A 16914-nucleotide genomic window follows, 5' to 3' on the forward strand; every position below is an offset into this window, starting at 1 on the left:
AATCCCGGTTCGACCCCATGATGTTGGGTTCGAATCCCGGTTCGACCCATTGCCGTGCTCGTGGGTTTCACCGAAGTGGTAAACGTCTGAGACCTGCATCACTTCGGGCTTTCCTCCCACATTAAGCTGACACGCCGTGATATAACTGTAATACTGTTAAATGCGGCGTTAAACCCAACTCACACACTCATATGATTTTCACCACTATTTGACTTTCTACGCCCAAAGATACTGTGTCGGCAGGCACTGGTTGTTCTCCAGCGTTGACGTATTATATTGCATATTACAGAACGGGGTTTGTGGTGTTAATTCTGAGAAAAGTATTCACGATATTTAGTAATGATGGAGTTGAAGATGAGTTCATCACGTGTCAGTTTGCGGCAATGAAAACATGTGAAGAGAACTGTGTGACATATTGACAGATGATGATGAAATCTAGGCCTGTGCCGCTATCTTTGAGGAAAGTGTGTGTACATCAACATATGTCCTTCAACGAAGTCAAGATAACCTTCCGCGCCACCTGTGCGGCACCATTTCTTGATTACAGGTGTGTCTTTGATCGGATCAGCTTGAGGACGCTACCTGTGTACATCGCCGACAATGTTGATATATACACTTTCCGCATTCTGCGCCTCTATGCTGGTGACAGGTAACAATCTAACCAACCACATTCAAGAATGTATATACAGTAAACTACGTTTATAACGCACACGCTTATGACGAACTGACGGATATAACGAACTTTATTTTTAGTCCCGGCCATTTGTTGTATATATGCTGTATATATGCTTATAACGAACTACGGTTATTACGAACTAAAATAAGTGGTTACTTTGAGTTCGTTATAACCGTAGTTTACTGTATGTCTTATACCGGACATAACATTATGTTTCCGGCTGTGAGTGATTGGGAGAGTGGGTGGTTGAGTGAGTGAGTGAGTCAGTCAGTCTTTTACCGCTTTGGTGACACCCACAAGCATTAGATTGGTGATGAGAAGTATATTCAGGGCGACATGGGATTCGAACCCACACCTAAGGAAGACAGCTCTGTACTGTAATTCCTACGCCTCAGACGTATGTGTGGTGTATAGAATTTTACTGGTCCACATGTGATGGCGAACTCACCGAAGTGGTAAACGTCTGAGACCTGCATCACTTCGGGTTATCCTCTCACATTAAGCTGACATGCCGCGATATAACCGGAATACTGTTAAAATCGGAGTTAAACCCAACTCACTCACTCACTGACTGGACATCCAACATTTAACATATCCTAGTAATATTATACATGTATGTTGTACAAATAGGTTATTATTAGGATTTGCTGACGAAATTTGCGTATATTTATGTATAGTGTGTATGGTATGGTAATCGCGAGAGGGTCAAAGGTCACCATGTTATAATGTGGGTCACATTAAAAAAACAACTCCGGGGTTTGATTTAACCTCAGGTGAAAATATTAAGCAAACAAGGTCACTGTGACCTACACTGGGGGTCTCTGTCAAGATGTAGACATTTAATAGTGGAAAAAACATTGAACGTTGACCTTGACATTCGGAAATGTTCGTCGAACGTTTGTGGTGCGAAGCGTCATTTGTGTAGGTCAGCAGTTATAACAATTGTCGTCCGTGTAGGGCCGCGGTTATAACAATTGTCGTCCTTGTAGGTCAGCAGTTATAGCAATTGTCGTCCTTGTAGGTCAACAGTTATAACAATTGCCGTCCTTGTAGGTTAGCGGTTATAGCAATTGTCGTCCTTGTAGGTCAACAGTTATAACAATTGCCGTCCTTGTAGGTTAGCGGTTATAGCAATTGTCGTCCTTGTAGGTCAACAGTTATAACAATTGTCGTCCTTGTAGGTTAGCGGTTATAGCAATTGTCGTCCTTGTAGGTCAGCAGTTATAACAATTGTCGTCCGTGTAGGGCCGCGGTTATAACAATTGTCGTCCTTGTAGGTCAGCGGTTATAGCAAATGTCGTCCTTGTAGGTCAACAGTTATAACAATTGTCGTCCCTGTAGGTCAGCGGTTATAGCAACGGTCGTCCTTGTAGGTCAACAGTTATAACAATTGTCGTCCTTGTAGATAAGAAGTTATAACATTTTCGTCCTTGTAGGTCAGCAGTTATAACAATTGCCGTCATTGTAGGTCAGCAGTTATAACAATTGTCGTCCTTATAGGTCAGCAGTTATAGCAATTGTCGTCCTTATAGGTCAGCAGTTATAACAAGGGACGTTTCGGTATAGATCCCTCTACCGTTGTCAAGCAGGACTAAATGAGGGATAAAGTACAGAATATATATAGGTGGAGGATTAACGGTAGAGGATTAACAGTAACAACAATAGCATACATGAGTGGGATTAACAGTAACAACACTAGCATACATGATAGGGCAGACAGACAGACAGACAGACAGACAGACAGAAGATTTTATTTACGTCTCACTCGTGGGGATACATGCATATAAAATTAAGAATTAAGACATGTATTGTACACGACCCATCGCTTAGCGATTAATGAGAGACACGTTAAAACTTAAGTAAAATATATACAACAATGCAATGTATTAAATGGCGGATAATGGGATAACATGAGTAAGTGTTTACAACAGAAGGATAATACTGTCACAACTATTTTAGGGGAAGGTAGGTCATTATATCATCATGCCTGCTCCACTATGATGAAGTCTTTGTGTGGTCAAAGTGTGGATTGCCACGATCAGACGTATATATTTATCATCGTGGTTAATTGTCAACTATTGCCTGGTATTTTTTCGTGAGATGTTATTAACAATTATCTTATATGATTTAACAATTATATTGAAACACGTTCGTGTTTTGTGTCTGCAGCTGCGGAAGCGGCAGATCCTGTTAGCCTCACAGATGTGATAAAGGTAAATTACCCACAACTGAAAGTATGTTACTTGTCATTGGGGGAGTGCGTGTGGTGTGTGTATGTTGTTTGTGTGGAGTGGAGGTGTGTTGGGGGTGAGTGGGGGGTGGGGGGTGGGGGGGGGGGGGGGGGGGGTATGTGTGGTGTTGGTGTGTGGGGGTGGGTGAGGGGTGTGTGTGTGGGGTGGGGGTTGGTGAGGATGTGTGTGTTGGGGTGGGGTGGGGGTGAGGGGGTGGGGATGGGGATATGGGTCTATAGGGTGGGGTGATGAAAGGCACCGAAATGATGAATTGATTTAACTAACTGACCCCCAGCCCCAATCACAGCCTAAGTAGCGGAATTCAATTCAGTCATTTATCATGATATTGATTTAATATCACGTTTATTGATGACCTCACTGTCGATAGAAAAGGTTGATTTTCTCCAATCAACGAGCATGTGATCGGCTACGCCTAATGCTACACTGTACAAATGATCAACAGACAAACAGACAAAGCTAAACTATACGCTGTGTAAGGAAAGGTCGGTTCCATGTAAACATAACCAATCATACGAAGCTCTAGGGAATTTAATATGAATGTTAAATACAGTCCAATGGAAACCCAATCCTTATAAACAATAACAACAGTCCTCGTAGAAGTAATGATTACCGTTCATTGTTTTACCCTCTCACCCAATTCTCCTTTCAGCTTCAGATGCCTTGTCCTATATTTGACTGCATGTACCTCGCGTGTCCGAGCGGTCAGTATAAAACTAACTACGTCACCATCAATGGCCACCATTGCCCCTCGTGCCAGACATGTGTGGATACAGCTTCAATAACTGCCAGGAAAATATCGGTAAGATCGACAGGAGCCGTCTATATATATCCGTAAGATCGTCAGGAACTGGCTATAAATATCGGTAAGATCATTAGGAACTGTCTTTAAATATTATTAAGATCATCAGGAACTGGCTATAAATATCGGTAAGATCATCAGAAACTGTTTATAAATATCGGTAAGATCATCAGGAACTGGGTATGAATATCGGTATGATCATTAGGAACTGGGTATGAATATCGGTATGGTCATTAGGAACTGTCTGTAAATATCGGTAAGATCATCAGGAACTGGATATGAATATCGGTAGGATCGTCAGGAACTGGGTATGAATATCGGTTTGATCATTAGGAACTGTCTTTAAATATCAGTAAGATCGTCAGGAACTGGCTATAAACATCCGTAAGATCGTCAGGAATTGGGTATGAATATCGATAAGATCGTCAGGAACTGGCTGTAAATATCCATAAGATCGTCAGGAACTGGCTATAAATATCCGTAAGATCATCAGGATTTGGCTTTAAATATCGTAAGATCATCAGGAGCTGTTTATAAATATCCGTAAGATCATCAGGAAATGGCTATAAATATCCGTAAGATCGTCAGGAACTGGCAATGAATATCGGTAAGATCGTCAGGAACTGTTTATAAATATCGGTAAGATCATCAGAAACTGTTTATAAATATCGGTAAGATCATTAGGAACTGTCTGTAAATATCGGTAAGATCGTCAGGAACTGGCTATAAATATCGGTAAGATCATCAGGAACTGGCAATGAATATCGTAAGATCATCAGGAACTGGCTATAAATATCCGTAAGATCGTCAGGAACTGGCTATGAATATCGGTAAGATCGTCAGGAACTGTTTATAAATATCGGTAAGATCGTCAGGAACTGGCTATAAATATCGGAAAGATCATCAAGAGTTTTCTATAAATATCGATAAGATCATGAGGAACTTGCTAATTATAATTATCGGTAAGATCATCAGGACCTGTCTATTCATATCGGTAAGATCGTCAGGGATAATGGCCCAGTTCCATAAAGCGATCTTAACGCTTTGCGATCCAGCACCCATTTTGGCTTAAAGCCGACACCACTAAATCAGGGCTGCGCTGCACATCAGAGGGTGTTTCATTTCCGACATTCAGGCATAAGAGAACCAGTTCAGGAAGTTATTGAATAATAATTGAAGGTATAACAATCTTATTGGACGTCTGTGTTGTTTGTTTAATGGGAGTCAGTTGTACATAATGTACGTGATGGAAAGAAAAAGCGTCGGAAACAAGCATTAAAACACATCTGTGACGTTATTCTTTTGTTTGAACGTTCCATCACTTTTCAGGCATGGAGAGTTGTTTGTCAACTATACATTATCTTGAACCAACATTTGAATTAATTTCCACTTGGAATAGCCGGAACTATTTTTACATTTATTGACAAGTAAATTATTTCGATTTCTTTCCGAAAACATGTGTCGCCAGCGGGGTCCGAACTCGCATCGTTTGATTTGAGAAAGTGAAACTTCACCTGCAGCGGCACAAGAAGTATGGTGTGAAATTAACTATTTAAATATTTTCATTATTTTGCATAATGATTAAAAGCTCAAAATAATATGTTTATAATTTGTGTTGGGGCAGGTTACCTGCAACAATGTTCATATTTATAGCAATTAGATTTACCTTTGACGACGGGGCACGGGTGGCCCAGTCGTCTAAGGCGCCGCGATTCGCTGTGCAGAGTTGCGTCCCTTGGGCACGCCAGAAACCTATGATTGTGGGTTCGAAAAGATTATGTTTCTAGGTTTGTCAGCACCATACCCGTGCCCGTGGGTTTCATCGAAGTGGTAAACGACTGAGACCTGCATCACTTCGGGCTTTCCTCCCACATTAAGCTGACACGCCGCGATATAACTGGAATACTGTTAAAAGCGGCGTTAAACCCAACTCACTCACTCACCTTTGACGAAAAAAACAAATCAGGTAATATATATAATCCTTGTTCGGGGCTCTAAAATATCCTATCATTCCCGTCAGCATGTATTAACAATGTGCAAGCGATTGATAAATACTAGTTTAGGACCCAACGAAACTATGAAGTGCCGTGTGCCATGTATTGTAAATGTCAGCTCGCGACGGAGCTTGGCGCACGTGCAACAGCGACAGAGAACGCATTCCTCGTGCATCACGCAAGGGCGACTCACGCAATATAAATACAGACAACAAAGAGTTCTGGGTTTTTTTCTAAATATTTTCCACAACGATATTTTGTCAACGTGTAAAAGTAGGGATGATTTTGAAGTAGGGGAATATCCTTGTAACTCTCCATTCCTTAAAAATGATGGGCCTTGGCCCCTGCGGGACCTCTGCTCCCTTATTTTTAAGGAATTGAGAGTTACACGTAATAATGACGCGTGTCTGTCGGGGAAGATAAATGCAAATGAAAGTAAAACGGAGATCCAGACACCCCCGGTTTTCGAGGGCAGCAAGAAGCAAAAATCTCTTTTGTGAGATCAAAAATATAAACGGCTACCGCTGACGCGATTACATTCGTGACCAACTCGTGTTATTCTGGGACAAGCCGAATAGAGACTCGTGCCCCTCTCGTGGCCATTTTTGCGACTGGGTTCCGTCTTAGCGCAAACGGGCACACCTAAATCAATTGTCAACTGGTTGCGTAATGGTTCAAATACATATCCCCATATACTATATATATTTCAGATGCAATTTAAAGCATATCTGTACATGCGGAATTATACAGTATCAGTGAACACATTTAACCGTGTCTTGGGTATATTTTTAGAGGCAAGACATATGTACAATCAAAAATTGTTTCTGAGGGATTCTTTGACGAAGAATTTGAAATCATACGCGCATTCTGATTGCTTTGTTGTATTTTCGCACGTAACATTCATCGATAAGGGGACAAGTCTTCTTGCAGGTTACGGAAAGGGGCGAGTGGTGACGAATGAAACGATTAATCTTGGTTTCATAATGTATGTTACTTCTTTCTATATCTTATTTGGGGCACGGTTGGCCCAGTCGCCGGAATTCGATTTGAAGAGTTGCGACCCTTACGCGTGCCACAAACTAATGATCGCCGGTTCGAATCCCGGTCGGACCTGATTATTTTTCTTGGTTTGTCAGCACCATATCCATGCTCGTTGGTTTTAGCAAAGTGGTAAATGTCTAAAACTTGCATCACTTCGGGCTTTCCTCCCACTTTCAGCTGACACGCCTTTTTTTAACTAAAATATTCAAAGCGGCGAAAGAAACAAAACCCTTTCCATATTCCTAAAAAGTATCTGCTAAAAGCAGAGTCGATTGTATGCTTCCGACTTTATCTTGATTGTACGATTCCGACTATATGTTGATTGTACGATTCCGACTATATGTTGATTGTACGATTCCTACTATATCTTGATTGTACGATTCTGACTATATCATGATTGTACGATTCCGGCTATATCATGATTGTACGATTCCGACTATATCTTGATTGTACGATTCCTACTATATCATGATTGTACGATTCCGACTATATCATGATTGTACGATTCCTACTACATCATGATTGTATGATTCCGACTATATCATGATTGTACGATTCCTACTATATCTTGATTGTACGATTCTGACTATATCATGATTGTACGATTCCTACTGTATCTTGATTGTACGATTCTGACTATATCATGATTGTACGATTCCGACTATATCATGATTGTACGATTCCGACTATATCTTGATTGTACGATTCCGACTATATCATGATTGTACGATTCCTACTATATCATGATTGTACGATTCCTACTATATCATGATTGTACGATTCCTACTATATCATAATTGGACGATTCCGACTATATATTGATTGTATGATTCCTACTACATCATGATTGTACGATTCCGACTATATCATGATTGTATGATTCCGACTATATCATGATTGTACGATTCCGACTATATGATTGTACGATTCCTACTATATCTTGATTGTACGATTCTGACTATATCATGATTGTACGATTCCTACTATATCATGATTGTACGATTCCTACTATATCATGATTGTACGATTCCTACTATATCTTGATTGTACGATTCCTACTATATCATGATTGTACGATTCCAACTATATCATGATTGTACGATTCCTACTATATCATGATTGTACGATTCCTACTATATCATGATTGTACGATTCCTACTATATCTTGATTGTACGATTCCTACTATATCATGATTGTACGATTCCTACTATATCATAATTGGACGATTCCGACTATATCATGATTGTACGATTCCTACTATATCATGATTGTACGATTCCGACTATATCATGATTGTATGATTCCGACTATATCTTGATTGTACGATTCTGACTATATCATAAGCCCAACTCTCTCACTCACTTACTCACTCACTCACTCACTCTCTCTTATCCTTCAGCCAAATCTTTTGCCGTGTCCTATTTTCGAGTGCAAATTCTGCCCAAGTGGTAATTACGAGCCAAACCACATCACCGTGAATGGCCAGTCTTGCCCGGCGTGCGGCACCTGTCTGGACAGTGCGATTCTATCGGGCAGGGACATAGAGGTAACAGTAATTGTTGACACGTGTTCTTCAATATGAGGGGCGGTCGGGTAGCCTAGTGGTTAAAGCGAAGATCCGAGTTCGAATCCCGACATGGGTACAATGTGTGAAGCCCATTTCCGTGATATTGCTGGAATATTGCTACAAACGGCGTAAAACCAAACTCACTCACTCACTCTTCAATATGAAACTATGTGTCCTCCTATATATAATTGGGATAGTGGTGTAGCTTCGTGGTTAAAGCGTTCGCTGATCACGCTGAGGCCCGGGTTCGATTCCCGACATGGGTACAATGCGTGAAGCCAATTTCTGGTGTCCCCCGCCGTGATATTGCTGGAATATAATTAAAAGAGGCGTAAAACCATACTCACTCACTCACTATATGTAACTACGTTTTCTGCAGGATGTTGAGTGTCCAGCCCCCATGTGCGCAGCGACCAATGAATGTGACCAGGCTGACCTCGTCGTCAGCTACTTCGACTTCAACGGCAAAGAATGTCCCGGATGTAAAATGTGCCCGATGTAGAGTGTTGCATGGAGATATACATTGGACAAATACAATATAAATATAATATAAATACATATGTATGACCGAGTTGTTGTCCCTAGAAACAAATACATCATTTGTGTCAGACGATTTGTTCTCTGAAGACACATGTACAACAAAAATACGTGCTAGCGACCCAGTGGTTGTCTCAGATGTTTCCTTTTGTGTTATATTGTAACCATGTAACGTAATTACCTGTCTGTAGGGATAGTCCGGAAAGGGGACAGACAGACAAGGAACAGCCAGGGGACAGGCATATTATTAACAGACAGGCAGGGAACAGACAGTCAGGGGACAGACAGACAAGGAACAGACAGGGGACAGACAGAGAAGGAACAGACAGTCAGGGGACAGAGAGACAGGGGACAGAGAGACAGGGAACAGACAGTCAGGGGACAGACAGACAAGAACGGTCAGGGGACAGACAGACAAGGAACAGACAGTCAGGGGACAGACAGATTATTAACAGACAGACAAGGAACAGACAGTCAGGGGACAGACAGACAAGGAACATACATTCAGGGGACTGACAAAGAAGGAGCAGACAGTCAGGGGACAGCTAGAAAAGAGACACAGGTCACGCCGCGCCACCCTACACCCGACATAAAACGTTAGAATCCCTGTGTACTTCACATATCAGCAGACCGGTTATACCTGGTTGTGACCCCAGACGACCTGCACAGAACCGTAGTCTACCCAGTGTAAACACAGATGGTGTGAATATCGAGAGTAAATAAACGGGCTTAAACTACAGGAGAGAGCTGCGTCACCAAGACTGTTTTGTTCCATCTGTGCCGAGAATGTCTCGCAATAACAGGAGTGAAAAACATGCACGAACGCTGGTTTCTAATCCAAGAAGCTCTCGTAAAATATTTCAATGTGATTGCGTCGTGATCCTGTCAAAGAGGAGTGCTGCTTGTAAAACTACAAACGAAAGTCAGTTTTTATCAATTATACTCTCATCTCGGAATCTCTAAGCCGTGAATTGTCCACAGCAGAAAGGTCCAATATTCCCCCGAGGCGACGAATATAGACAGTTTATTGTGTGACCTGGCTGTGTGACCTGATTGTGTGACCTGGCTGTATGACCTGATTGTGTGACCTGGTTGTGTGGCCTGGTTGTGTGACCTGATTGTGTGACCTGATTGTGTGACCTGTCTGTGTGGCCTGGTTGTGTGACCTGATTGTGTGACCTGGCTGTGTGGCCTGGTTGTGTGGCCTGGTTGTGTGGCCTGGTTGTGTGGCCTGGTTGTGTGACCTGATTGTGTGACCTCGATGTACGGCCTTGCCTGTGACCTTGTTGTGTGACCTGATTGTGTGACCTGGCTGTGTGGCCTGGTTGTGTGGCCTGGTTGTGTGACCTGATTGTGTGACCTGGCTGTGTGGCCTGGTTGTGTGGCCTGGTTGTGTGACCTGATTGTGTGACCTCGATGTACGGCCTTGCCTGTGACCTTGTTGTGTGACCTGATTGTGTGACGTGGCTGTATGACCTGGCTGTGTGACCCGGTTGTGTGACCTGGCTGTGTGACTTGGTTGTGTGACCTGGTTGTGTGACCTGGTTGTGTGACCTTGCTGTGTGACCTGGTTGTGTGACCTGGCTGTGTGACCAGGTTGTGTGACCTGGCTGTGTGACCTGGCTGTGTGACCTGGTTTTGTGTGCTCATGCTATTGACCACAGGTTTGCCTCGACCAGACTGCATTACTACACGCCTTGATAATTAATGCCGAGTAACGCCATTTCACTCATTAAGAAATATATTATTACAGAAACGAAGGTATGTCGATGCTCAAGATGTCAATCATTGGATTGCCTGGTTCAGACTTGAATATTTACAGACCGCCGCCATATAACTGAAATATTGCAGATTGCGGAGTTATACAAACAGACAAACAAACAAAAACGAAATCGACCAACTTAAAAACTAGCACACTGTTTTCGATGTTTCACCTGTCTACTCGATACTTTAAGTATGTTCATGCTCAATGGCGTCGCGGGACGTGTCTCTGTGACAGATTCAGTCATTTACAGTCGTGGCACAGATCGAATATTGCTGATTGCGGCGCACAGCAACACACCCTCACCATGGTATCGGTGAAATAGTACTAAAATCGGCGAGACACTCACTCACTCACTCTGTAATAGCCGTCACGAGGTGCACGTAACACCAGTGGGACTGACGTATACGCACTCGGCCCCCGCACTGCCTGGCTCTCTGCACGTGTCTTCATAAATGATGAGTAGGACACCGCTTTCAACAGTGCTCCAGTTATATCACGGCGTGTCAAGTTTCAGGAAAGCCGGAAGTGATGCAGGTCTTTGCCACTAGTGTTAAACCAACGAGAACAGGTATGGTTTGACACTCTAAAAACCAGTAGTCGAACCCACTTTCATAGGTTTCTGATACGCCAAAGGGATGCAACTCTGCACAGCGAATTGTACCGACTGAGCGACCCGTGACCCCCTTCGTAACAGGTTCCGAATATTCACCCATCATAAAGAAAAAGTGATGTTAGGTAGCCACATGCTAACAGCATCCTCGTCCTCGTAGGGCGCCAACATGCGTCTTACCTGCGTCACTTCCGGCTTTCCTCCCACATCAAGCCTACAGATTACTGCAACACTAGACCCAATCACTCTATCAATTAATTAGGAGTTGAATGAGTTGATTGGAGTCCGACCCTTCGTTGAGTGAGAATCTCCTTGTATCCACGTCGGCCCTCACTCTGAGACGTGAACGTCAATTCTTTTAATTTGTTTTATCCCTATTTGATATCTCGTTTGTTCACAGCATATCGTGCAGCACGTGTGACCTTGCGTGGTCACTGACAGTCACGTGACTTCCGGCTACGTCTGTGTCTACGTCATTTCTACAATAACGTCTCGGGGAAAAAAACGTATCAACGTCAAAATGGACCGTTCACACGGTTATAAACGTCAGTTTTTTAAAGTCATGTGACCGACCTTGTTCAATGAAAATCTCCATTTATTTTAGCATCACATTACAAAATGTTAAACTGTGACGCCCATCGTTGGTGGTCACAACAGCCTCTCTGGAGGCAGGGTTCTCAGGGACATGGTTTCAGAAATGCAAAACCATGGGTGATCATCTCTCACTTTACGTCCACATTAGCCTATGAAACATGCAGACCCGTGAAGATCTGGGTAGATAAAAGGTCAGGTACAAATCACGAGTTGAGTGAAAGAGCAGGCAACTTAACTTTACGGTAAACCCTACCGTGCGAAAGATTAGCACATGATGCCAACATTGCCAGTATTAATATGTCTAAGCGGTTGCATTTGTTGTCAATCGACACAGACATTTTGATAGGAGGAGCAAAACATATTTGTTTTATCGATGACACAATTTTTTTCAGAACAAACAGAAGGTCCAGTGACCCAGGGTTCAAATGATTCTTATCAAGCATTTTGAGTGAGTGAGTGAGTGAGTGAGTGAGTGAGTGAGTATGGTTTTACGACGCTTTCAGCAATATTCCAGCAATATCACGGCCGGGCACACCAGAAATGGGCTACACGCATTGTACCCATGTCGGGAATCGAACCCGGGTCTTCGGCGTGACGAGCGAACGCTTTAACCACTAGGCTACCCGACCGCCCCGAGGAATATATAAGAAATCTCTGCTAACCGCAGAGTGAATTATACGAATCCGACTTACAAAATATTCAATATTTCCATTTAACTCTCCGGCAGACAAGTCACAGGTCCAGATATATTTACTATAGACAGCTTAGTGTTATCAGATACTCTCGGCTTGGTAATGCAGATGAACCTTGAATATGAATATATACTTTGGCGTGACATGAATCAGGTGATCGTTTAATTTATGCACATAACTTGATCGGCCTACAAAGTTAGTAGCCAATCAACGGAGAGTAGGATCAAAATAATGTTTATAGGACCTGTCAATTAAGGCAAGGGCGAGAAGAACTGCAACAGTCAAACTGTAACGAACAGAAAGAAATATGTCCGTGAGAAAGCGGCTGTTTCAAATGACATGGTCAGTTACCGCCAGATTCAAACATTAGTTCCCTGAGAACGGGGAGACACAGTTGGAAAAATGCAAGTTAGAATTGAAACCCGAAGTTGTGGAACCGAGGCGAGCGGGGAAAATACAGGCGAGCGAGCCTGCACGTTTGCTGTTTCATTCCTTCTCGGCCTTCGGGTTCAAAGGGTAGTTTGGACAATGAAAATGCATAAATGTAGCTAAATGTCCCCGGATTTCCGCAGTAATAAAAGTAGTGCGCCGCGGTGGGCATGGCTTAATTGTTTACATTCATTGGGAAATGAATGCAATAACACGTGACCAATTCAGCTAATCAGAATTTCAGCGGGAATTTCAATGAACACAGCGAAAATTTAATTATAAGTGTATTAACGACACAATTTGACGTTCATACGTTTTTCACGAGATTGTGTCAACACTGACGGACTACTTTCACATTCCTGGGGAAACCCCTGGGAATTCCCTTGCACGAAAACATACATAAGCGTTCTTTCTGATCATTTAGGACGTTTAGTCTTGAACTCAGCGTTTCAGTATGCATTGAGACTGACTTACTGACGTAGCTCTTTACAGACCTTTCTCATCTAATTGTGATATTATTTGAACACATGTGTTGCGTAAGATGTTTCTGAAGAGTAAGTTGTGCATCCATACGCTCATGTCACCTCTCTTTTTGAGGAACTGTTTTATTCAGCGATATAGCTGGTTGTTGTATGGCTGTCAGTGTAAACATGAAGTCACACGTACTAAATAAAATTGTGTTTAGATCTTGGCCTACATCCTCTGAGGAAAGAAATTTTGGTAAAAAATGATAAGAATTGACTCTTACTTTGTGTGAGTTCATGAATGAACCTTCATAGAGTGAGGGCCAAACATTGGTTCATACTCCAATGAACCTGCACAAAGTGAAGGTCAATTCTGAAATAACTGCAATACTTTCATGCCGTGAAATAACGGCAATACTTTCACGCCGTGAAATAACAACAATACTTTCATGCCGTGAAATAACGGCAATACTTTCACAACGTTTTTACTCACACGTCTTGGTAAAGGGACCGCTTCCGTTGTCTAGTGGATTGAGCGTCCGCCCGGAGAGCGGAAGGTCCGGGGTTCAATCCCCGGGCGCGTCATACAAAAAGACGTTAAAAGATGGTACTTGTTGTTGCCCTGTCTGGCGCTCGGCATTAAAAAGGGCTAAAACAAGGACTGGTCGGCTCGGAGTCAGTATACTGTGTCTGAGTGGGGTATTCATGTTAAACTGCGGCATGGTATCTCAGTGTGCTAGAACTATAAATCGGCATCAGTCCGGTCTAGTACAAGCAGCCACACACACACGTGCATGCACGTCGCTTTATAAGTGCAATAATCTTGGACGCGACGTTAAACCCCATTTCACCCCTCCTCATCTCTTGGTAAAGGTTGTTATAACACAGTAGGCGTTAACTGTACGTAAAAGGGGGTAATTTGTTTGATAAACTGGCACAGTCCTGTGGTGATTGCTTCCCAATTCCATTATAAAGTCTTTATGTCCAAGAGGACACTTCATACTGCGCCATCGATCTGCATCAGTGAGGCGATCAACCTGGTCGTACTAACATAGTGGTTGGAACAATCGGTGAAACAAAAGAGAAAAACAATTGTCAAGATTAAGATATCAGATTTTCTTGGTGATTCAGTAGTAACTCGGCAATTTGGATTCCCGTAAGTTTTCGCGTTATTATTATGTGAAAAATATTTTATTTGTTTGCAAATATGTTTTAATAATGGTAACTCGTCATGGAGAAGATGTCGGGTTCGATATCGCAGTTCAATGTTTTGACAATATAATCACAACTTAAACCTACATCATTATCCACTACATAATTAAATAACTATTATTTTGATCGTTTTATCGTATTCCACATATTAAGAACCTGTTTTAGTGAACGCTCCTAAGAAATATGTAAAGCGGTTCGAAAGAAGTCAGGGGACAGTGTATCGATCGAAAATAATTCGACAATATTTTTAAAGATGTGTTTTGAATACACCAAATACAGTTGCTATGGATTAAATGCTCCTTGCAAGTTTGTTTAAATACCACGACCCATAGTGAATCAAGCGTCAAAGTGTAGCATGAAATTGTTTACGAGTAGACAGGGGTCTGGACCTTCATTCTTTCATACATATCATGCTCAAATATCCCTCCGGCTAATACATTGTAGTTCCACGTACAGAGTTGCATTCAAGAGCTATTTGTTGTGTGTTCGAATCCCACCCATTATGTATCTAGGTTTGTCAGCACCATTCCCTGATCGTGGCTTACATCACAGCGGTTAACGTATCCAGGCCAACCTCAAGCTGACACCTCGTGATACAACTGTATTTGATTCGAAAGCCGCGTTACTCACCAAACACACCCTACACGAATCAATAAAAGACCCATTGTGATGAACAGTGCTTTCTAACTCTCGTGGTTTAACGCGTGATTTGTAAGACGAACGTCAGCACCTCGCGCGGCACGCGGACAAAATACAAATGCAGCAGTAAATGTGAGTCCCGCACAAAGAAACACCGGTCAAGGCACAATAAAAGATAGAAATGTACATTTGGTCTTGATTTACAGCGCTTGTTTATAACATTATATGCATTTTCGATTATTGTGATTGGACTTTCGATCTTTCCTCTTGCCTGGTTTGGATTTATGACGGAAGCGAGATTGTTCAAATTAGTTATCAATGAAGTAAGGAGGGTTTGTGGCAGAGGCAGTCAATACGGGCTGTATAGAGGCGAGAAGCCAGCACTGGTACAACACTACCATATTGTGCACAGAGGCGAGCAGTTCGCACTGAAACAACACGACCTTCTCGTGTAGTTGGCGAGTTGTCACCAGTCTTAATTTTGTTCTCTTTGTATGCTTGCTGGTATTGACTATCCTCAATCGGTTCTGTACGCGATGCATACCTGGAAGGATATCTTTGCATGTCTCCAAAAGGGGGACTATTTTTTTAAAATATTATTATTGTTTGTCTGGTCGCTTTCCTGATCTCAGATTGGTCGACTAAAAGCTTGAGATGACACATGCAAATCTGACCCAAAACAGATTACTTAAAGACAATTTTTAGTCCGCCAGTGTAAAAAAAATAATATCTGTACTCTTTGTCTTTGAGTCGATGTGAGTCAAAATATTCAATCTTGGTGACGTGATAGTCAATCATTTTATTTTATTTCCAATACATACAGGCCACAGGCCTTTGTGTACAAAAGTTGAGTACAGACAAGTTTTAAACGTTCAGTTTCGTATTTCTTACTTCATTAGCATTATATAGATATTTTGCTAGATTTGTAATAATAAATGTTATTTATATCTGGTGATGACAGAAGCATATTACATTTATGAACGTTAGGATGACAACAGAACTTTGCTTTGAGATATAGTTTCCGTAACTTGACAAACGATGGACATATAAGCAGGAAGTGGTACTCGGTTTCAACACACAAAGTTTGCATTTTCTTAAATTTCTTGGGCTTTAATGACGTCCAATGACGTTCTCAATTTCCAAAGTATGACAACTCAGTCTGAATCTCATGAGGGTTGTTTTCATATTTTGCGAATTTAAGAATGACAGATATGGTTCACATTTAACATGAGTTGTAAAACAAGCATAATATGACATTTTTGAACTCACAAGAAGTTTGCTATGCTAGATCTGCTGAAAATTGTCTTCTAAACGTTGTTTAAACAAATTAAGAAAAACCTTTCGGTTTCCATACATTTGGAACCTCCATACATCTCCGAACCAAAGTTTACAAAGACAATTCCTTAATTTAGTTACCCAATTGACACGACCATGTTCATCATACAGGTACAACATATTGTAGCACTTACTTGGTAAACGGAAGTCTGGCATCTTTAGTATGTTCAGCCAATATTTCACACATGTGGTCAAAGCATATACTAGAATAGGGTATCTGCAGCACTCGCCCAATACAGCGTTGTTTGATGCGGATAATGTTAAACCCCCAAACCGCTTACAAGCATATAACTGCACAGTTTCCAAT

The 16914-nt window shown here is 41.9% G+C and overlaps 1 protein-coding gene across 1 annotated transcript; it reads left to right on the plus strand.

The window, feature by feature from the left end:
- Window positions 1-532: 532 nt before the first annotated feature.
- LOC139464549 (uncharacterized) lies at window positions 533-8888 on the plus strand. The gene is made up of 5 exons (XM_071246070.1): window positions 533-649; window positions 2846-2889; window positions 3578-3727; window positions 8163-8309; window positions 8710-8888. The coding sequence occupies exons 1-5, from the start codon at window positions 601-603 to the stop codon at window positions 8830-8832; spliced, it is 513 nt and encodes a 170-aa protein (XP_071102171.1). The 5' UTR covers window positions 533-600; the 3' UTR covers window positions 8833-8888.
- The last annotated feature ends 8026 nt before the right edge of the window (window positions 8889-16914 follow it).

Source organism: Haliotis cracherodii, unplaced genomic scaffold (genome assembly GCF_022045235.1).
Source record: "Haliotis cracherodii isolate W230 unplaced genomic scaffold, xgHalCrac1.p SCAF_17, whole genome shotgun sequence".
Lineage (NCBI taxonomy): Eukaryota > Metazoa > Mollusca > Gastropoda > Lepetellida > Haliotidae > Haliotis > Haliotis cracherodii.

Excerpts from the sequence above, each read along its gene's own strand:
- LOC139464549 (XM_071246070.1), top strand. The coding sequence starts at position 601 with ATGTTGATATATACACTTTCCGCATTCTGCGCCTCTATGCTGGTGACA. Across the intron at positions 650-2,845 it reads CGCCTCTATGCTGGTGACAG|CTGCGGAAGCGGCAGATCCT; the intron begins GTAACAATCTAA and ends TTGTGTCTGCAG. Across the intron at positions 8,310-8,709 it reads TATCGGGCAGGGACATAGAG|GATGTTGAGTGTCCAGCCCC; the intron begins GTAACAGTAATT and ends CGTTTTCTGCAG.